Source organism: Lepidochelys olivacea (assembly GCF_965140295.1).
Source record: "Lepidochelys olivacea isolate rLepOli2 genome assembly, chromosome: 13".
Classification (NCBI taxonomy): domain Eukaryota; kingdom Metazoa; phylum Chordata; order Testudines; family Cheloniidae; genus Lepidochelys; species Lepidochelys olivacea.
In genome coordinates this window covers 19,606,731-19,628,986 of record NC_140423.1, presented here as the reverse complement: position 1 = coordinate 19,628,986, position 22,256 = coordinate 19,606,731, and the positions used below count along the sequence as shown (strand labels likewise).

The following is a 22,256-nucleotide window of genomic DNA, read 5'->3' as shown; positions in this document are numbered from 1 at the left end:
CGTTCACTAGGGCCAGAATATCACGCTTTGTGTTTGTCACCCATCAAACTGGGGATGACAGTATTTCCCCGCAACACAGGCGTATTGTGAGGATAAATCCACTAATGGTGAGCTGCTGAGAACAATAAAATGCCTATGAGATCACTTGTTTAAATATAACTATTGTCATTCAGGTAAAAATTTGCCTGTTATTGTCTTGGTGACTCTTTCTACTATCCAGTGAGGAAAGGGAAAGAATTGGCAAAGCGGTAGTTACCAGAGAACAGCTCTGCAGACACCGGCTCGCCTCCAAAATAGTGACCTCTTATTTGAATCCAAGTGTTTTCACTCTGCCAGTGGTACAGGCTAGGGGATATATTCTCCTAGAGGTGGGGACTTACACACATGGAATTGGGATGACACTTTCAAAAATGTTACCTGTTTCTGGAGTGAGCTAGTCTCTGCTCCCTGGTTTCTCAAAGCAGTGTTTGAAATCCCCTGTCGTAGGAGAGACACAATGCTGTGAAGCTCTGTGTAGATCTTGACATGGGTCCCAGTAAGATCTCCTACAACTCTTAGGAACATCTTTAATAAAAAGCAGGACAGAAGAAGAGGTTCATGATAAAGACCACAGCTGGCTGTCCCCTATGGTGTGTAAAGGACTGGAGAATAAACCGCAGGAAATAATCCTGCGCTAGTTAAAGGACCGGGGCAGCAGGATATAGATCAGATGGCTGGGCGGTGAACGGACTTTTCTCTCTAGTGTCTGTGATGCCAAGTGGCACTAGCAGCTCACGACAGGCCCACCTTTTAAACTAGATATATTTTGGGCATCAGGCTTTTTTGAGTCTGGCATGGAATCATAGAAATGTAGGGCTGAAAGGGCCCACAAAGGATCATTTAGGCCAGTCCCTTGTGGGGAGGCAGGACCAAGTACACCTGACCCTGGCAGATAAGAAGGGGTGCAGAATCATGCCAAGGAACCGGCGCGTGTGAGCAGGCCAGGGGAAGAGTGGGCATGTAGCCGGTGCATCTACAAACTACTGTGCATGGATCCACTGTCAAAAGCCCCATGTAAGGAATCACGCAAGGCTATAGCTGCTGCTACAGTCCATGGGCTGTATCTGCATGTGAAATAGCTTTAGTATGTCTTTACTCACTTCCCATTATATATGTCACTTGGGCCTGGGTAAATACTGTTGAGCTTTGTTCTTATGTCCTGAGAAGCACGATGGGTCTCTGGAGAGCGCTCAGGATGATCCCATCTCTCATTTGCAGGCAGCTTTCTTAGTCTCACCTGTAAACCTAGCGCTTTTCTCTAGCGTTGAAATCCTGAAGTGATTTAACTCTTCATTCATCAAGCTACACTCATCTTTCCTTATTCACATGACTTTATCCAAGTTGGCTGATCACACCAGTGTATGGCCCTGGGTTATCAAGACAGAACTGAATCTTTGAGCCAATTGTATCCCTGATGTTCCTCTAATTGATTTCAGTGGTTACCTCAAGGGAGGATTTGGCCCTTGGTGCGGCACGGGGCTAAAGGAACAAGTTTTTCTTGAAACTATGTGGCACTTCCCACCTAATAAATTACATTATTTGGACAGTCCCTATAGCCCTGTGAGGTAGCTGAGGGTTCTTCTCCCCAAGCTACAGATGGGTAAACTGAGGCACGGAGGAGTAAAATGATTTGCCAAAGGTCTCCCAGGGCCAGAACCCAGTTCCACTCCGCATACACTAAACCGTGAGTCTGCTATTCTGACAAATGCAGGAGCATTTCATTCTCAGCCAAAACATGAACCGACAAGTAGTTTAGTTTATTGTTTATATTGAAGCTGCTGTCTAGGAAACAAGAATTGGTCAGTGTTAAGGTGAAATGGAAGGCAAAGCAATCCGTTTTAGAGTGTTTGAGAGCTACAACCAAAGCTGTATGTACCTACAATGCTAAACCTCAGTGTACAGACAAGGTCCAGGCTCTGGCTTCCATTCACTTCCACTTTCCCTGGTTGCTACAGATTGAGTTCCCTGATATTCTTGCTAAGTGCAATAAGTGGTAAAGAAATCTACAAAAATAAATCTGTGATGAACCAATTACCCATCTATTTTATTTTCTTAAAACAAGATTATAATATTTCCAATATACAAGTCATTTTAAAAAACCGACAGACTGTGTTCATAATGTGTAATTCTTCATAGTGAAGGATGGGAAACTCTTGTAAATGTCTCTGTACGATAAAGGACAATATACTAGCAAAAAGTAAAGTCACGTGGACATGCTAGGAAACCAAAGTAAGAACAAAGGATGTGAAATGCACTCATGGCTGTTTATTTCAGACTGAACAAAAGATCCATCATTTTTGGCCTCAACCAGCTAAAAACCCTGGCCTTAGTTTTATTCAGTACTGGAAATGGATTGGTCTGGATTCCCTAGTTCTTGGTCATTTAGGCCCCAATTCAGCTAAACCCTTAAGCACATGCTGAGGTCTAACCCTGTTCACACAAGTGCTTATGCATGTGTTTACAGCACATTAAAGTCAATGGGAGTTAAACATGTGCTTGAAGTTAAGCATGTGATTAAGTGCCTTGTTGGATAACAAAAGCACTGGTTTGCTGAAATGGGGCTACGGGGCTTGATTCTGCCTCACTGAGTCAAGGAAAGCTTTTGTCATTGACTTCAGTGTTGGGTCAGAACTTTATTCTCTTCTATCCTATGAATACCTGCAGATGCAAAACTGCGATATTTAATTTCTGATATTCAGAGCAGTTTCCTTATCCTTGGATTATTCATTCAGTGACTTATCAATACCTAAAGGCCTTTAGTAATATCTGATAAATTTGGTGCATTATTGTAGTGTCCTAAAACAGGATTTTGGAGCAACCTGGAGTGGTTTGACTTAACTCTTGATGGTGTTGACCAATGCTGTAGAGTTTCTTTTAGCATAAGTTTAAAACATGGCCTAATGTTAAGTAGTTTCACAAACACTATCATTTGCTATGTTTTTTTTTTTTCCTTTTAACTGATGTCCCGGATGCAAAGTCCTGTATCTATTTAGTCTCAAACAGGCACAACACGTGCAGCGCCCCTGCAAGCTTCCCCCACCCTGCCCCATCTATGGGCCTTGACCAAGCCTGACCTTAGATGAGCAATCTGAGAGGATAATTCTAGCTCCATGGCCCTGCACTCCGTACCCGAGCTGTTCAGGCTGCCAACAATTGTGTCATGTGGACACTTGTCTGTTCAGAAACAGACTATGATCCTGCCACTAATTTCACGAGCAGTCACCAAATGTTCTTTGAACGCTACGAACCTGGGCGGGGCTCCTATTGGCAATCTAGAAAGGGAAGGCTCTGTATCGTGTTCTCGCTCTGCTGATCATCTGATCAGTTTTATTCCTGAATGCGCCATTTTGATGGGGGAGTTTCCGCTCTGCCTTGAAAAATGAAGGAGACGAGTAAGGTGTGACAGGATAAAATCAATTGCTAGATAAAATGACGTACTTACATTTTTCATTATTGAAGCTTTCAAACAAAACCCCAGAAAAAAAGAGATTTAAAAACCGTTGTGTTTTTAAAAATCTGAACAGTGGGAGCCATTTAAACTGGAACAGTAGCTGGGAGTAGAGATCAAATTGACTGGAGTCTCCAGCTGAAAGTGAAAGTCTTGATTACCCGAAGGACACAATGTATCCACAGCTCACTTGTTGCCACAGAAAACATAGATCTCTGATCAATCCTAAAAGACCAAAAGTTTTGAAAGTGGCCTCTGATTTTCTGTCCCCAAATAATTGCAGGTTCAGTGTTGGAGCGCAAAATTTTTTTTTTGAAGGCACTTAGATGTCTAAAAACTTGATTGCATCCACAAATCACGTAGTTAGACTTTTAAATGCTGAAAATATATCCGGGGCGGGAGGGACTGCAGGAGCAAAATCAAAAGCCAGGTTGAGGCCCTTTTAAAATGAAAGTTAAAACACTTAGCGCTAGATTGTGGCTCAGACTATGCCCCCATATAAAGGAAGAAGAATTCTCCTTACACACTTATGGGGGCCTTAGTTCAAAGGAGTAAGTGGGGCTACTTGTCTGCTTACTCCCTCCCAGGAGGCTGTAAATGGGCAGGGGCAGGGAATGGGTAGATCCCTGGCCTGAACCCCCATCCCCAGCTTACCAGCCTTTGTAGCTAAGCCAGCATGGTGGGGGTAGCAACTACTGCTGCCTAGGATAGCTGTCAGTTGCTACGCCCAGAAGCAGAGTGGGAATTCACTCGATGTCTCAGGCACGTTGCCCAGCAGCACTCATGGGGTGTTGCAATTTATGCACCACCCCTTGTTCAGGGCTGTGCCTGAAGTCCCCATCTAACTCTAAGGGCTGGGATGCCACGTCTGCAGTGGGTCACCAGTTCTGCCTAGCGAGAGCACCTCAGGTGGGGAAACCCTTGTCTAGGAGGGTTCTGTTGCAGCTGTTGCCTGGTTCCACGTTAAGGTTACAGTGATAGGGAGAGAACCACTTGTCACCTGAATGCATAGAAGAGGCTGGCAGACAAAGGCCAACTCGTAGATCTGGAATTACATTTGATCGTAACTGCCTCTAACTATAGCAGGACTGCACCGTAATGAAGTGTGTGCATTAATATAGGTTGGTCGGAATGGTAATGCTCATCCGTAGTTCATTTCGGCAGTGCCTTTGCTATCCACCTAACCTCCACAACAGTCCTTCTGATTGCTGTTTTTTACTGTCATGGTCTTTCCCTGGAGTACTTACTTTAGCCAGAGTCTCCAGCTGATTTCATTGTTGAGCGAATTACCAGGGAAACCAGACTCACTGACCCTGGAAACATGCCAGGGTTGTTGGCCTCTTCCACCTTTTCTGAATTGTTTATTTAATCTACATCAAAATCTCTGAAAAGGACTCCTCTGGTAAGCATTACCAGCTAGTGCTCGCTGTCGGGTATGCTTCTATTCTAGTCCAGATAGATTCTTTCACTGTGATCATCACCGTAGTACTTAGGTGCCTCCAGCAGTGCATTAAGCAACACAACCACACATCTTCCGTGTATTTGTTGAACTGAACTGGGCTGCACTTTCCTTTGTCTCCTGTCCAGTGTCCATAGGACTTTCTTACTGAAACAACATGTCCTAGAACAACAGGAACATTCTGTTTTCCCTGTCACTTAAAGTTCTCAATTGCTCTGTCATTTGACTCTCCTGTTGGTAAAAAGCAGCCACCTGCTTATCTGCCCTACCTCCCAGCATCCCACTAGTGACTTTCTTCTGCATAGACCTCAAGCCAGAATCCTAGGAACTCTGGTCTCACTGTCATCTCTAAGCAGATTCAGTTGGGTCTTGTTATTCCCATCACTCCTGGGACTTCTGCTCTTGTGGCTCCACCAACAGCAATGGCTACATTCTGCATCTGGCTTGTGCATTTCATTGTTCATCGGAGGGTGAAATCCTGGCCCCATTGAAGTCCATGGCAAAACTACAATGACTTCAGTGGGGCAAGGATATCACCTGGGAGTGTCTTTGCAGCTGCCTCCTAGGTATCTGATATAGACCGTTGCTCTAGATCAGTGGTTCTCACGTATCCCTGGGGTTACATAGACACCTTCAAGAGGGTACATCAACTCATCTAGATATTTGCCTAGTTTTACAATAGACTACATAAAAAGCACTAGCGAAGGCAGTACAAACTAAGATTTCATGCCGAAAATGACTTTGTTATACTGCTCTATATTCTATACACTGAAATGTAAGTACGATATTTGTATTCCAATTGATTTATTTTATAATTATATGGTAAAAATGAGAAAGTCAGCAATTTTTCAGCAACAGTGTGCTGTGACATTTTTGTATTTTATGTCTGATTTTGTAAGCAAGAAGTTTTTAAGTGAGGTGGAACTTGGGGTTACGCGAGACAAATCAGACTCCTAAAAGGGGTACAGTAGTCTGGAAAGGTTGAGAGCCACTGCTTTATAAGGACCATTGGCCCGCTCTAGGGTGGCAACCCTACATTTCTATATTAGTCTTTTCCTTTCAAGCTTTTAAACAAGGGGAGGAAATTGGGAGACTCTTCAGTCTCACGCCCCCCTTATAATGTACCAAATTCTGTGGTCTCCTATTTTGGAAACTTCGGGCCAAATTACCACCAAGTTTCCACAAATACACCAACAATATTTGTGGGAATACATTTACCCATGTAACATTGCACCCATTTGGTCATGTAAATAGACACTTATGTACAATTGCCCAGTTTGCATATACAAATACTGGTTTGAGGGTTTTGCATGTACCAATGGAGGCATGTGTACATGCACACACCCACATTTTGAAAAATATGGGTCTAAGTCCTAAGAAAAATGTGTGCATGAATTGGGTACCTCATCTGTGTGCAAATGATTGCACACTCAAACTGACTGCATGCTCTACTGTATGTGTAACTGATCGTGAAAATATGGAGTAAGTTTGTGCATTTTTGCCTGCACATTTGTCCAAAAATGTACACATTGGTCCCTCATGTTATTTCTGGTGAATTTTTCCATAATTTCATGACTCGCAGGGTGGGGGACCATGGATGTTGCTGTGAAATCCTACATCTCACAAACGCATAAAGAAACTACTTTTGCCTCTTCGTATCAGAGGCGAGGCACAATGTGATTCCTAGCTCTTGTGCAGTGCTCATTGTTAGCTACCAAACCTAGAGATGCCGTGCTATTTGCCAGTGATCACTTGGAGCTCTGAAAACTAGGTAGAGGAAATTCTAACAGGCTCAGATCTCGCTAGAAAGATTTGATTGAAAAGGAGGGTATATTGCTTCCACTTGGGCTTTATTTCAATCCTTACTGTGCAAGGAAACAGCACAAACCACCTGACAGTCCCTCCAAATACTGACCCCCTTTGAAATAAGAGTCAACTGATGTTAAACACATTTAGAAATGTAAAGCAGTTACGTCTCCCATCTGGTTTATTCCGGATCTCGTAGTTTTCTAAGCATGAGTAGCAGTGACACCCATTATTCTTTCCAACATGCAAAAGGCACAAGAAAGTGATAAACGTGATTCTGTGCAAAGAGTCTCTAAGAAAATACACAGGGAGAAAATTACTGAGAGGAGCCCCCAACAAAAGAGAAAACAAAAGCATCTTTAGGCAAGTGTAGAAAAGTTCTGAGAACGCTTGCATTTTTCAGAGTCCCGAGAACTCCGTCGGTGAAAGGTGCTTTGCAAATCCAGGAAAGGAAAATCAAGGCAAAGAGCTGCGAGGCTAAAAAAAAAAATCTGTGTCTGACAGAATTCAGCCTGGAAGTCAAAATGATATCACTGAGAAATAAATGTGGCTCTTAATAACAGACACATGTTAAACATTAAAAAAAAAAGAAAGCAGATGTAGAAGGTGGATACATTCTAAGAGCAGCTCATTAAAAATATTTGATTTAATGGAAATAATTAAGAAAATGAATAATTAAATCATTCAACTCCACCTTGATCTTGACTGGCTACTGTACCTCCCAACTGGCTGTGTCCTCTCTGCTTCCAGGAAAGACCCCAGATCAGAAGAGTGTAACCATTTCTAGAAGAAGAACATCCCCTCTACTTGCACTTGTGAAATGTGTGATGCAGCCAATGTACATTTTGAAAACATAAAGGTACAGCACAGAGTATCCAAATCCCATAGTGTAACCTGGTGTTTTGAAAACTTTCCAGGGTTGCCATCTCTCTTCCACCGGAATTTGCCTGCTCCGGAGGCAGTTTCACTCCATGGCAGGTGTGTAAGCCCAGTAAGTGCCCGAGTATGACACTCACCGGTTGCTACTGTTTAATACTTAAACCTAAAAAAAGCCATTTATAAGTTGACTTATTTTTGTGTCTTATTTCCTTGCAGTACAAGTTTCTACTTCTAGACTAGGGAATGTTACATCAACAATATAATTATTCATACCTTGTTTTAAATTTCATTACAGTTACTTTGAAGATTCATCGTGATTTCACACAGCACAGAGACACCAAACTAAACACCAAACAGCCAGCATTAGATGTATTTTTTCTTTAAATACCAATAAGCAAAATATCCCATTCCCCCCAAAGATCCCATAAGGAAGGAGGCTCCAAAGAAGGAGGGGGGTTTCCGTTTGACAAGCCGGAAGGCATTGGGTACCACGGCCGAGAGAAGGGTGGTGTGTATGTCTCCCAAAACTTTCCTGAAGGCAAAGCGGTTTTGTACCCTGTCAAAGAAGGACCGTAGGTTAGGTCTGCTGCCATCTTCCCAGTATTTTTTAGACAGTCCTAGAAACTTGAGGCGGTGCAAGGTGGCTCCCAGCAGGATGTCGGCCAAGGTAAAAACGCATCCGCAGAGCCAGAGTTCGCACTTCTGCCCTGGAGAATTAAGCCACAAAAACAGACAAGATGAGAACAAGCTGCTGTTTAGAAAATTGGGGCCTGGCCCAAAGCCCACTGAAAGCAATGGGGAGTCTTTCCACTGATTCCAGCAGGCTTTGGATTAGGCTCTAAGTAACGCTGCAGAGTTCGAGCTCATGAAGGAACTGGTCTTCTGCAATGAGTTCCTAGGGAGTTGAATTGGGCCCTGGGGAGTTTTAAAAAGCTGGGCTGTGAGAACTTGCTGAATTTAGAACTAGTTGTGAACCTCCTCTGTGGGCTCATTATAGATGGTTCCTTATCCTGCTTCCAGTGAGGTTAACGTCAAAACACCCTTTGGCTTCAGTGGGACCTAGTAAGTGTCCCAGTGCCAAATGAACAGCTGTCCTATGCACTCAGGGAGAGCAATTACCTTTGTCCTTGGCTGCTGGTTGAACATAGTGCAGTGTTTCAGAAATGAAGGAGGCCCCAGTGTCTCGGCCAGTACTGTTCCCCATTTTCTATATTAGGGATGCTAGAAATACTTGGGAATCCAATAAATTTCCTACAGAGTGTGGGACTCAGCATAGCTGCTGGTCCCGCGCCTCCAGCTCTTCCTGCTGCCACTAACAAGCACCCTCATGACCTCTGGTGGAAACTCTATTCCAAGACACCAGAATTATCAGCACTTCTGTGATGGGAATCAGATTGCAGGGGGAGGCAATATTTAATGCTGACAGGGGCTATGAGAACAGATACCACAGGGTTAAAGGCTCCCAGTCACAGGCTACCCTAAGCCATAATGTCACAGGAGAAGTGGTCTCAAAGAGAGTCTGTGATGGGGTGGAGGGACTCCTGCATCGGCACTGGCCAGGAGGGGGTTAAAACACTTCCCCAAACATCCTTCTATCCCTGTACCATGTTAACCGGCAGGGGCAGTGGCAGAGTAGCAGGTGAGTCTTGTTAGTGACAGCAGCTGATTCCCTTAAGAGTGGGGTTACATAAACTCACAGTGGAGCAAGGATTAGAGCTGAGAGAAGGGAAAAGGAGGTGGCAGGCTGGCTAGGCAGGGTTTCTGTCTCTCCCTTTAGGATTTTAGACCCCCCTGAATCCCTTGCTATGTTCTGTAGCTGTAGGAAGCTTTATTGTTTGACCCATGGGAGAAAATGTTTGGAAGTTAAATGCCCTTCATACATTTTTCTAAAATCAATAAACAGGCAAAATCTCTAGTGCTTCTGAGTGCTGGGACATGAGTAACTTTCCAATAATAAATCATTGGGTGCAGTACAGAGCCAGGAAGCCTCTCTACAATAATACACTAGTGTGTGTAGCAGAGCACTTAAGAGCAACCCTACAATATCCAACCAGGATGTGCAGGGTGCGAGTGCTCATGAACAGACCTGCAATGACAGACCTGTGAGCCTAGCCTGTAATGTGGGGAGCTACCCTCTGCTATAAAAGGTTACGCTTTAGTATGAGGTTAAAAGTTGTCACACACCCTGCAGGATATGATGCTAGACCACACTTCCTATGGACTCTCCCACAGACGCAGGGATGATCTTTTTTAGGAAGAGGGAGACAAGAGAATAAAGCCAGGCTAGATTACAGCAGCATCTGTGCTGTGTTGACTTGCAAGCCATTTGTTGTTGTTAGGTAAATAAGTAAGTTATCCTAAAACCTGCCTCAGTCATCTCTGAAATACCACAAACCCTTCATGTCCTTCTCTGAAGGACACCTCACTAATCTGAGGAGATACCAGAGGGTTGACGATAGCTAGAGGAGAAAGGGAAAGGCTAAGTAGAAGAGCAGACCCAACCCCGAACAGGCCACGTTTGGGGGCCTGCAGGGGGATAGTGGTGGATTCCTAGAGCTCTGGGTTCATGCAGGGCAGTGGCATAGGGTGACGTCCAATCTGCTCATTAACAAACAGCTCTGTTTGTCAGAAAACCAACCTACTTTGGCATGAACCCCTCTTCCCCCCAGCTTGTTCTTCCCTGCCCTGCCAGCACTCCAGGCAAGGACTGTGTCCTGAATTATTCCTGCACTGTCCTGATTCTGTGGTAAACATTTAAATGGGGGCAGCTCTCAGCCCAATTCCACCCTCCGAATAAATTAGAGCTGTGGAACTAACGACAGAGAGAGAACTCCTGTGGACCAAAGGGAAGCCTAGCATTTCCCTTCTGAGGAAACCTGATCTCTGCCCTCTTTACCCTTCCTGAGCCTGTCCCCTTGTTCCAACCATGAAAGGGAAAGTCCTCCTCCGCTGGCGTATGCTCCCCTATCTGGGGATGAAGATGCTGCCCCCTCTGCTGTAGTGTAAAAACATGCATGCACTGAATCAAACCTTATTTGTTGTTTATTATTGCTGTTAGTTATTGCATTATTAACCCAATCTCTAGCCTTGCAAATGTCCATGCACTTTACAGAGAGTAGGGAAGACACGGTCCCTGTTCCGGAAAGCTCGTTATTAGGCAAGTGGAGCAGAAACAGACAATTTTTGGCACTGCCCAGGCGGGGAGCTGCAAACAAGTGGTGTCTGCCTGCTTTGAGAGGCTGCAGCAATGGAGCTAATGTTAATGGCAAGGCCTGGTTTTTATTGGCTTGGCAGCTGTCCTAATACTGCCAGACACACACAGCAGGTGACAGCACTGGTGCCTACTGGTGGAAGGAGTTTTACAGCACTGGTAGGCGCCATGGGGGAGACAATCTCACCCCAGGACTCAGGCCCATGTCTATAACGGGCCAAACCTGAACACCCCTAGATAGCGCGGAAGTTCAGATTGAGGTTTTTCACAATGGGGGTCCGTCTCTAGTGCAAAGCAGGGTGGCCGTAGCCCAGCATGTGAGTCACACGTCGCCCAGTTTGTTCTACAATGCATCCCTGCCCTCTGTTAGAGAGGCAGGCCAAAGGGTGGCAGGTCCCAGCCCAATAAGCCCCCTCTGGCTCCAAGCAGCTGGGTAGCTGGAGCACTGCGCTTCAGGCCCTGTAGCCTCAGTGACTGGAGCTCTGGACTGAAGATGAGGGCTGCTGCAGTGCAGCTTGCGGCCCTGTCTAAGTGGGAAGGAAACAAAGTGCCTTTGAGAGACCTTAGCTGTGGCCCTTGGCTTCATGCCCCAGAAATCTCCCATCGGAGGGCACCATAATTAGTACTAAGCGTGAGCGTATCTGATAATGAGAGTATTATCTGCCATGATTAGCAGGTGTAGACACAGACTCACTCCAGTGACTACATGGCTTTCCATAATCCCCGCACCTGTGGGATTTGCTGGGACTGAACTTGATAGCTATTAAGACTCCATGTTGCTTTTGACTGGGAATGACACAACTCCTATCACACTCAGGACCAGTTATCTTGCCCTGGAGAGTGAGATGGCTGCAGGAATCGTTGCTTGACGAACCAGTTCCAAGATCTGTTCCAAACCTGCCACCCACGATTTTCAAGCCCCCTCAGTCCTGCTTGTCACACTGCTTAGAACCACTTTCATTGCATAGTGTCTGAGAGCGTGCTGGGTGTTCACAGAAGTGACAGTCTCTGACTCAAAGAGCTTATAGCCTCCATTGTACTCATGACAATGAAAGAGGGTGGCTAACAGAATGAAGGGGGCAGGACAAGGAAACAAAAGATTAAAGGTTATTAAGAGAAGGGTGATTCCTATGAATCCTTTATTAAGTATCAGTGAAGATCTGTTCCTTTCATTGGCAGCATTGGCCTTTGGGATGACTCTGTTCAGAGCAGCAATCCCCAGGGGCTTCCCATATTCCTGGCAAGCTGTTTCCCTGTCTGTTGTACAGCAGCCCAGTTCCAGATGGAATCTTTCTCTGTTCACATGCCAGGCTTCCTGCGGGTGGGGGGGGGAAGCCCTGTTGGGCTTCTTTGCTCTTGTCTGGTAATTGATAGCTTTCTTTTCATCAGGCTTTCACTCTCTGTAATTGGGAGTTAATTGAATCTTTCAGGCTTCTGCAGGCATTTTATGTAGTATCCATAAAATACCTGCCGTCCATGAGCAGCACAAACACACTCTGGGTTTTCCATTCACACTCCTGTCGGTTTCAGCACAGCTGGGGGACCATAACACCCCCATTCCCAAAGTCTCTGGGACTGGGCAGATGCTGGTGGTTCCTGCTGTGGCCTGTGTGCGCATCACAAAGCATTTACTGAGGGACAGCTGAACCAGTCATGTCCTTGGGAATAACCCTGCTTTTCAGGAAGGCTGATGCTTGATGACAGGCATCAGCACAGCCTCCTCCGGAAACCCAGACACCGGAGACTGGGCTGCTACGTCGATAATAGAACACAAGGGGAGAGGAATGACAAAATGGAAGAGAAGGAAAGCACAGGAACTTCAGTGTGACCAGTGATGTATATGAATTGTGACGTGTACTTTCTGATGGTCAGAGCATGGGATGTGCAATCACGAGGCCTGAGTTCTAGCCCCAGCTCTGACACTGACTTGCTGTATGACTCTGGGAAAGTCACTTAATCTCTCCATGGGTCCCTGTCTAAAAGGCTACTGATCTACCTGACAGGTGAAGGGATAGTATGAGCCTTAGTCAATTGGTATTTGTGAAGCACTTTAGGATCTTTAAATGGAAAGCGCTAGAGAAGTACAAAGATTTAGGGTTATTCTTAATGGAAATGTCACCCCATCAGTCTGTTTTCCCTGGCCCTAAACATTCAGTGATAGATGATCAGAAATACCGGTGAGCAACTGCAGGCCTAATTTGCACAATCAATTTCCTTGACTGCATGCAAAAGTTGTCCATATGTATATGTAAATAATTAGTGAGATTTATAAATGGTCAATTGTGCACCCAAAAATCCAGGTTATAAATGTGCATTTACAAAAACTTTGCATGCGTATTAGGTATACAATTGCAAATGCATTAAGAACAGAAGAACGGCCACACTGGGTCAACCAATGGTCCATCTAACCCAGTATCTGTATTTCAGCTGCCATTCTGCTGCCCAGTCACCCTGTTTAGTGAGATCCTTTTGTAACTCTTTGTAGTCAGCTTTGGACTTGACTATCCTGAGTAATTTGTATCGTCTGCAAATTTTGCCACCTCACTGTTCACCCTCTTTTCCAGATCATTTACCAATATGTTGAACAGAACTGGTCCCAGTATAGATCCTTGGAGGACCCCACTATTTACCTCTCTCCATTGTGAAAACTGACCTTTTATTCCTACCTTTTGTTTCCTTTTAACCAGTTATTGATACATGAAAGAACCTTCCCTCTTATCCCATGACTGCTTAGTTTGCTCCAGAGCCTTTGGTGAGGGATCTTGTCAAAGGCTTTCTGAACGTCCAAGCACATTACATCCATTGGATCACCCTTTTCCACAGGCTTGTTGACCCCCTCAAAGAATTCTAATAGATTGGTGAAGCATGATTTCCCTTTATACAGGCTGTGTTGACTCTTCCCTGACATACCATATTTATCTTTTTCTGATCATTTTGTTCTATAGTTCAACCATTTTGTCCAGTACTGAAGTTAGGTTTACAGGCCTGTAACTGTGAGGATAGCCTCTGGAGCCTTTTTTAAAAATTGGCATTACATTAGCTACCCTCCACTCATTGATACAGAGGCTGATTTAAGTGATAGGTTACAAACCACAGTTAGTGGGAATATTTTTCTACATTTTTTTTTGCAGTTTGCATCCATAATCACTGAAGCCTGGTTCACACTACAGAGTTAGGTCGATGTAAGGCAGCTTAAGTCGACCTAGATCTGTAATCATCCACACTAAAATGTAGCTCCCATCAGTGTAAACTTGCCCACTACGCTGACGTAATAACTCCACCTCCGCAAGAGGTGTAGCGCTTAGATCGATGTAGTTAGGTTGATGGAGTGTCAGTGGAGACACTGCGCTGCTTACCTTGACTGTTGCTGCCTTTCAGAAGCTGTCCCCACAATGCCCCACACTGAGAAATCGACGCAAGCGCTCCCAATGAGGACATGCACTGCTGACTCAAGGAGTGCAGTGTGGACATGCAAAAGAGATTCAATTACTGCGGTCGCTGTACGTCAATGTAACTTAGGTCGACTTAATTTTGTGGTGTTGACTTGCCCTGATTATCTTATAATATGCTATCACTTTGGACCTTTTGTATGACTCCCCCATTCCCAAGGAATTTCACAAATGAGTCACTGGGAGTGAATAGAAGCTTCTTGAATTAAACAAACGCCGATGATTTACAAAGCCATAAACCAAAGCCTGCACAGGCCAGTGCTAAAATGCACTGACAAGGCCACTTATTAGAAAAGACATGTTTATGCAGAAAAGGCCAGTCTTTAATCCACCCCACTGCCTGAGCAGCGAAGGCTGCTCAATCTCTCTCTACAGAGAGTGCCCTGCTGTGTAACCCATGAGCACTGGTTTATTTAACTCTTTCTAACGCAGCTGTGTATTTCCAAACCCTACTCAATGCATCTGAGCAGAATTCCTTGCTCCCCTCCTGCTGCATGAGAAGTGGTACCATTCCAGGTTTTCAGTTATACTCCTGGCCTCCCTGAAGTTGCATTACTGATTGTAGTTCCTCACAAGCTTGCTTGGGCTTCACACACAAACTATTGTTACTTTGCAATGGACTTGGCCACAATGGGAGCAGAGGAAGTTCCTCTGCCCCACCCCAGCTCTGACGTTTTCTGGGGTCACTGTGTAATGTCAAAGCAGCTCTCGCCACAACCTGGCTTCCCGTGTAGGCATATTCGATGGGAGGTGGGTGGAGCAGTCGATCTGAATGGCGAATAACAAGTCACACCACTGACATTTCACCATAGCAGTTGAGTGCAATTACTCCTCTGCCTCTGAACTTTCATCTGGTTTCTTGGGTGGCTCATTATGACGTGTCATCACGCAGCCAGCAGAGGGGAGTGAAAACAGGGAGAGAGGGATGTGTGGAACCATGTAACCTGAGCATCTGAGATCAGCAGGGAACCCGTAACCCCTTGTGTGCTGCACCACACAGGTGTTACTTCCCAAGTGGTTCCTCCCAAGGCATCAAAACAGTGTCACCCCAGGGATAAGGGTGACTATGGTAAAGAGAAGGAAATGCCTCACAATAACCACTGGATGAGAGGGTGTGACTGTCGTGGTGCTGCAAAGCTACTGCTCTGTACTGGGCCAGTGCATCAGCAGTGCCTTACAAAACACCTCACAAAGCTGCCTACCTTGATACTCGAGTTTCCTCTTCTCCAGCTCGGCCTCAATCTGGTCTAGTACCATTCCCAGCTCGCCAAGGATTTTCTTCAAATAGCTCACATTGTCGTGTTCCAGGATCTTGGCCTAAATAAAAGCCAAAGGTTTACCCTGAATGGGTGGCCCTAAGACCATACGTTCCTTGCACAGGTGCTCTTGGCACTAGACTGGGTGCAATGCAGAACGTACACAGCACCTTCTAAACCCCTTCGTCATTCTACTTATCCAACAGCTGTAGGAGGAGTTCACCAGACTCTGGAGAGGAGATTCACCTATGTAAAAGTGACTCCCTGCTGAGACCTACTCAACCATGGGGAGGCGACTTCCATTTTAGCCCAGCTCAGCACAGTTCCTACTAGCTTTGGCTAAGAGAAAGCAACTCCTAGCCCAAGGTGGCTTCCAGCCGAGACCAGCACAGCTGCTCACGGCTCAGCAAGGGGTGGAGGACTCCTAGGTGAGATGAGCACAGCTGAGCTCTTGCCACTTTGGCCAGTGGAAGCAACTCCCTGGTAAGAGCAGCTCGGCACAGATCCGACTGGATCAGCCAGAGAGAGGCACCCTTTGGGCTCACATAACGGAGCTGCTTCCTGGAGACCACACAAGCCCCAGCTGGCATCTCAGTTGCAGTAAAATTCAGGATGCCCCATAGGGAGCCCAGCCCCTGAGAGGGGTGGGGGGAAAGAAAGGCTCTACTAGTGGTTTCAGCTCACTTGGGAGTCTGGTCCCCAAGTGGTACAGACACAACATGAGGGTGACTTGGGAGGAAATATTCAGCACTTTAGAATGGACCCAAATGCTTCCCCGGGCTCTCAGTAGTATCAGGGACCCAGCAATGGACCAGTATCAGGGACCCATCCTCCCTCTCCCTCCTAGAAATAAAGTCCCAGGTGTTGCTGTAGACGTCTTACCATGAGTTTCTTCTGTTTGGAAAGGTATGGCTCGGTCAGCTGGGGCTCCCCTTCGTAGTCCAGCTTCATCAGCTCCGTGCTGGCATTAGCTAAGTGTCCTGGGGAGAGACAGAAGGACAGTTTGGGGGAGCTGTTGCATCCTCTTGCACTGCAGACGGAAGGCGAGTTTCAGCAGTGGTGATGCCGACCTGGCACTGTGTGAAAAGAGCCTCTTGGCTACGAAACTGTCATTCTCCCACCATTCATTACGTCACGAAAAATGGTTTCTACTGCACACCTGTCTGTATAGTGGCCTCATTCAGCCTTGGTGACTTCCTTTTGAAGCCATTCTTCTGTGGAAATGGTACATGTCCAGCTGAGGATGAGTCAATATTTTACCCCTGGGTGGTGGGCAGAATCCAGATCTACTTGCAGCCAAAAACTGCAGCTGCCCATGAACCTTGTGATTGTGCAAATCCTGCTAAAAACATGAAGGTAGATCCTCAGGTAAATTGGTGAGGTTCTCTTGAAATCAGTGTACACCAACTAAGGATCTGACCCATTAACTTTCACAGCAAATATTTGCTGAGCCATTTAGTTCAGCTCTGGCGGGTTTATCCTTGGAGAGTGTAACTGATAGGGATTTGTGAGCATCATCTAGAGAACAGTTTGAAAACAAGGCCGTTCATCTATAAATCACTTTGAGGTGCAGTTCATTTGTGTAAAAAGTGCTACTTGAATATGCAAGAACTTACAGTACCAGAAAGCACGTCAGCACATGCTTAAATCCCATTGAAACTGGTGCTTTTCTCAATCTGGGCCGTGTCGAGCAAAATTCTGTTCTCAGTCCCACTGGTGGTTTCAATGCAGTTACTCCAGATTTTACAGAAGTGTAACTGGGATCTGAATCTGGTTTATTAATAATAATAACTGATCATTAATAAGCAACAGCCTGATTTAAGCTAGAGATGAGAACACTTTCCACTGTGAGCAAGAGGCATGGCTAGCGCCATTATACCAGGAAGATACATACTACCCCAGCAACAAGGAGTACGAATAGCCTCCCTGGGCACTTCTATGGCCTAAGCCTGACCCTGCATTTCTTTGGGATCCCAAACTCCCAGTGAAGTTACTGGGATTTGGGGATGTGGCAGGAATGCAGGACTTGGCCTATAATAACAACACCTTAAGTATAGCTAGATGTACAGCAAGGTATGCAGTGCACGTTCACCCTTCCTCTGAGAATCACCTGTCCAAGACACTTTGCTTTTGGTAGCAGATGAAGCGGTGAACAGGTTACTAGATTAGAAACAGACACCTCTGCAGACTCTTCAATGGATAAGATAGCCCAGTAATGACTCTCTTCCCCCTCGCTTTCCTGTGCCTCCCTTAAATGATCACTGGTAATTATGACAACATCAGTGGCTCAGCAAGATGCAGAGCTAGACTATAAATCAGCCTCTGGCTTTCCCTTCATTCCCCAGCACAGCCAGAGTGATTAATGTCTGTACAGTATCACAGCCAGCCCACTGCTCATCTCCTTGAGAGGGGCGAGGTGTACCTGGCATAGCGGCCTAGGGTTGGGGAGAGGGTTGCGAGTACGATACAGATATTTCCTCATCTACCCCCCTCACTCTGCTGCAAGTGAAAGTTGGACCTGGCTGTTTATCCAGGTCACGGGACTGATTTTAAAGAATAGTTATGCCATTTGGTAGAGTCAGTAGTTTCCGTGCAAGAAGAACCCAGCAGTGGAATACAGAGTGAGTTGCAGGCAGCTTTGGGGCATGGGCAGAGCTGTGTCTGCGGAGCCTAGGACCCAGAATAGCAGTGCATGCTGTGGGTCAGGATTGAGATGATCAGCAAAGCCCCCCATCCTCCTTCTCTCTAACTCTGTTGCTAGATCAGGAGCCTTGGCAATTGGGGAAGAGAGGGATGGAGTCTGCCCCACATTTCCCCTATACCTGGCTCAGTTCCGTTCTTTTACTCTGTGATTTACACATGCATCCTACTGTGGATCATAAACAACTCAGAGAAAGAGAGTTCTTTATTCATCACCCAAAACTTCTTTAACGAGAGTCCAGGTTGACCGTCAGGGTTTCGTGAGTGCATGAAAGTTGAGTGCACTTAGACGTAAACCTCTGAAAACCAGGAAATGCAGAGTTAAGGCGCATGCCAGTCCCGCCCCCAGAATCTTAACTCTGCCCTCTATAAGGGATGCCATAAAGCGCCCCTGGCAGACATCACAGCTCGCTATCCTTCTGGATGATATGGAGCACTGTGGGAGCGACATGGAGCACGAGACAAAAACTGTCAGTCCATGTCCGTGCTAAGGCAAAAGTCACATTTAAGGTGGGCTTAGGGATCACCAACTGTCTCTACCCGGCCTAGACCAAACCACTTCACCTGCTCTGCACAAACCATCCCAGAGATGCCAGATGTTTCTACCATTTGTCGCTTGTCCTAAGGATTCTCTCTAGGACATCACCTACACTTATCCCTGCCCATATGGTTATGTTTGCTATCAGAAGAATCTAAAGAGCAACTAACTAAAGACACAAAAACTAACAGCAAATATTTTTGTGAGTACGCCAAAAAGCAGGAAAGATGCCAAACAGTCAGTGCGACCACTGGACAATCGAGGTGCTAAAGGAGCACTCTAGGAAGACAAGGACAGTGTGGAAAAGCTAAATTAATTCCTTGCCTCAGGCTTCACTGAGAGAATGTGGGGGAGATCCCCACACCCGAGCCATTCTTTTTTGGTGACAAATCTGAGGAAATGTCCTAGATGGAGATGTCAGTAGAGGACATTTTGGAACATATTGGTAAGTTAAACAATAATACATCTCCAGGACCAGATGTTATTCACCCAAGAGTTCTGAAGGGACTCAAATACGAAATTACAGAACTACTAACTGGTATGTAACCTATCGCTTAAATCGGCCTCTGTACCAGATGACTGGAGAGTAGGTAATGTAATATCAATTTTTTAAAAGGCTCCAGAGGTGATCCTGGCAATTACAGGCTGGTAAGCTTAATTTCAGTACCAGGCAGATTGGTTGAAACTATAGTAAAGAACAAAATTATCAGACACATAGATAATCATGAAAGGTTGGGAAGAGTCAACACTGCTTTTGTAAAGGGAAACCACGCCTCACCAATCTGTTAGAATTCTTTGAGGGTGTCAACAAGCATTTGGACAAGGGTGATCCAGTCGATTCAGTGTATTGGACTTTCAAAAAGCTTTTGAAAAGGTTCCTCACAAGGCTCTTAAGAAAATTAATCAGTCATGGGATAAGAGGGAAGGTCCTCTCATGGTCAGTAACTGGTTAAAAGACAGGAAGCAAAGCGTAGGAATAAATGGTTAGTTTTCACAACTGAGAGAAGTAAATAACAGGGTCCCCCAAGAATCTGTACAGGGACCAGTGCTGTTCAACATATTCATAAATGATCTGGAAAAGAGGATGAACAGTGAAGTGGCAAAATGTGCAGATGATAAAAATTACTCAAGATAGTCAAGTCCAAAGCTGACTGCAAAGAGTTACAAAAGGATCTCACTAAACTGGGTGATGGGGCAACAGAATGGCAGATGAAATGGAAAAAATTATCTTAAATATACATACAAAATGATGGGATCTAAATTAGCTCCAGAAAGAGATATTGGAGTCATTGTGGATAGTTCTCTGAAAACATCTATTCAAAGTGCAGTGGCAATCAAAAAAGCGAACAGACTGTTAGGAACCATTAGGAAAGGGATAGATAAGACAACTGAAAATATCATAATGCCACTATGTAAATCCATGGTACTCTCAGACATTGAATAGTGCATCAGGTCTGGTCACCATATCTCCAAGAAGATCTATTAGAATTCTAAAAGGTGCAGAGAAGGGCAACAAAAATGACAAGGGGTACGGAGCAGCTTCCATACAAGGAGATTAAGAACACTGGGACTGTTCATTTTAGAAAAGAGACTACTAAGGGGAAATATGATAGAGGTCTATAAAATCATGAATGGTGTGGAGAAAGTGAATAAAGACGTGTTATTTACCCCTTCACGCAACAAAAGAACTAGGATCACCCAATGAAATCAATAGGCAGCAGGTTTAAAACAAACAAAAGGAAGTATTTCTTCCCACAATGCACAATCAACCTGTGGAACTTGTTGCCAGGGATGTTGTGAAAGTCAAAAGTATAACTTGGTTCAAAAAAGAACTAGAGGAATTCATGGAGGATAGGTCCAACAACGGGTATAAGCAAACATGGTCAGGGGTGCAACCTGACCTCTAGGTGTCCTGACTTCCAACTGCCAGAAGCTGAGACTGGATGACAAGGGATAGATCTCTTGATAATTGCCCTTTTATGTTCATTCTCTCTGAAGCATCTGGCACTGGCCACTGTCTGAAGACAGGATTCTATTGGTCTGCCCAGTATGGCCGTTCTTATGTTCTTACACTGGTACAAATCCCCATGGCAAGAATAGACCATTTTGCTCCTCTTGAACAACCACCATGACTCAGCCCAGAATTAAGGAGTCTGTGATCTCTCTGGATTCAGACGCACCTCTCCTAATACCACAGAGCAACCTGCTGCAAGTCTGCTTGCAGTTTCCACGGCATGCATCTGATGAAGTGAGCTGTAGCTCACGAAAGCTCATGCTCAAATAAATTGGTTAGTCTCTAAGGTGCCACAAGTACTCCTTTTCTTTCTGCTGCAAGCAGTCCTTGCACCAGGCAATACACTGTCCCTAACACAGTGCAGGGCAGCTGGGGTGCATACCAAAGAATGAGAGAATGCAATTCTGTGGGACACAACACGCTGCAGAAAATGCCACATTCACCAAGTCATGCCTCTTACCTGCAGCCCAAGGGCAGCCCTTGCTGAAACATACTTGCAGCACATTTCAAGCACTTACCAGCTGGTAAACAGTAAGCTGGTCTCAACCTTAACAATAGTGGTGGCACAGTCCCACTATAATAATAAAAGCTAAATGCCATGTCATCCCCCAGCAGGTTCATCCCAACCCCAGTGGGGTTCAAATGATTTTCAGCTCTTCATTTCCTCTTCTGGATTCCTATTAGAGCTGCCAGCATATGTACTTTTTAAAGCTTTCTGAACACTTGCTGTGGCATACCTTGCTGTCGCAGCTTTATCCCCATCAGATCAGCAGTTTGTGTTGTGTTCTTTTAACTCTCATTTGCCTTGTGCATACAAAATAGACATTGCTGGGACCTTTATAAGAGCTGAGCAAATGGTTTATTAATTACAAACTCTACCTTTGAAATTCTGTATATCTGTTCCCCTACGAGCCCTTCAATGCCACTGTTATGTAACAGCAACTCCTATCAAGCCTGACAAACTCACTACACCTAACACATTGCTGTCATGATATTTATCACAAAGAATGTTGTGTGAGATATCAAATGAAAGTCAGTGACACACTAGTCATTAATATCACTTTGAAGTGTACGTATTAACACTGTATGAGGAACTACCGATATTATGCTTTAAAGTCTGTGACCAGAGAAAGGGAGAAACAGGTTTTCTGCCAGTCAAGAGGCAGGATAGTTATCTCCCTGTCTCTAATGTAAATTGAGCAGAGTGATGCCAGAGACAACAGGCAGTTCATTTGCATCAGAGGTAAACAGGAGGAACAAATTAATATGAGGATGTGAACTCAGCATGGGAAGATGCTGGAGTCTGAATGCCAGGGGTTCATCATGACAGTGGTGACACAGACAATAAACTTGGCGGGAATATAAGGAGAAGCAAAAAGAAATTTTGGTAATCCACCACTGAGGGAACAAAGAGGTCAGTGCTCTTTGCATCCATGAACTCTGGATTCCCCACCATG

General features: G+C 45.1%; 1 protein-coding gene across 1 annotated transcript in view; it reads right to left on the bottom strand.

The window, feature by feature from the left end:
• Window positions 1-6,779: 6,779 nt before the first annotated feature.
• GDAP1L1 (ganglioside induced differentiation associated protein 1 like 1) overlaps window positions 6,780-22,256 on the bottom strand; it is a 33,291-nt gene continuing 17,814 nt past the window's right edge. The window contains exons 4-6 of the mRNA XM_084645802.1: window positions 16,430-16,527; window positions 15,494-15,608; window positions 6,780-8,338 (exon numbers count right to left, since the gene is read on the bottom strand). Coding sequence (XP_084501928.1) covers window positions 7,995-8,338; window positions 15,494-15,608; window positions 16,430-16,527 — 557 coding nt within the window. The 3' untranslated portion in view covers window positions 6,780-7,994. The remainder of the gene's footprint in view (window positions 8,339-15,493; window positions 15,609-16,429; window positions 16,528-22,256) is intronic.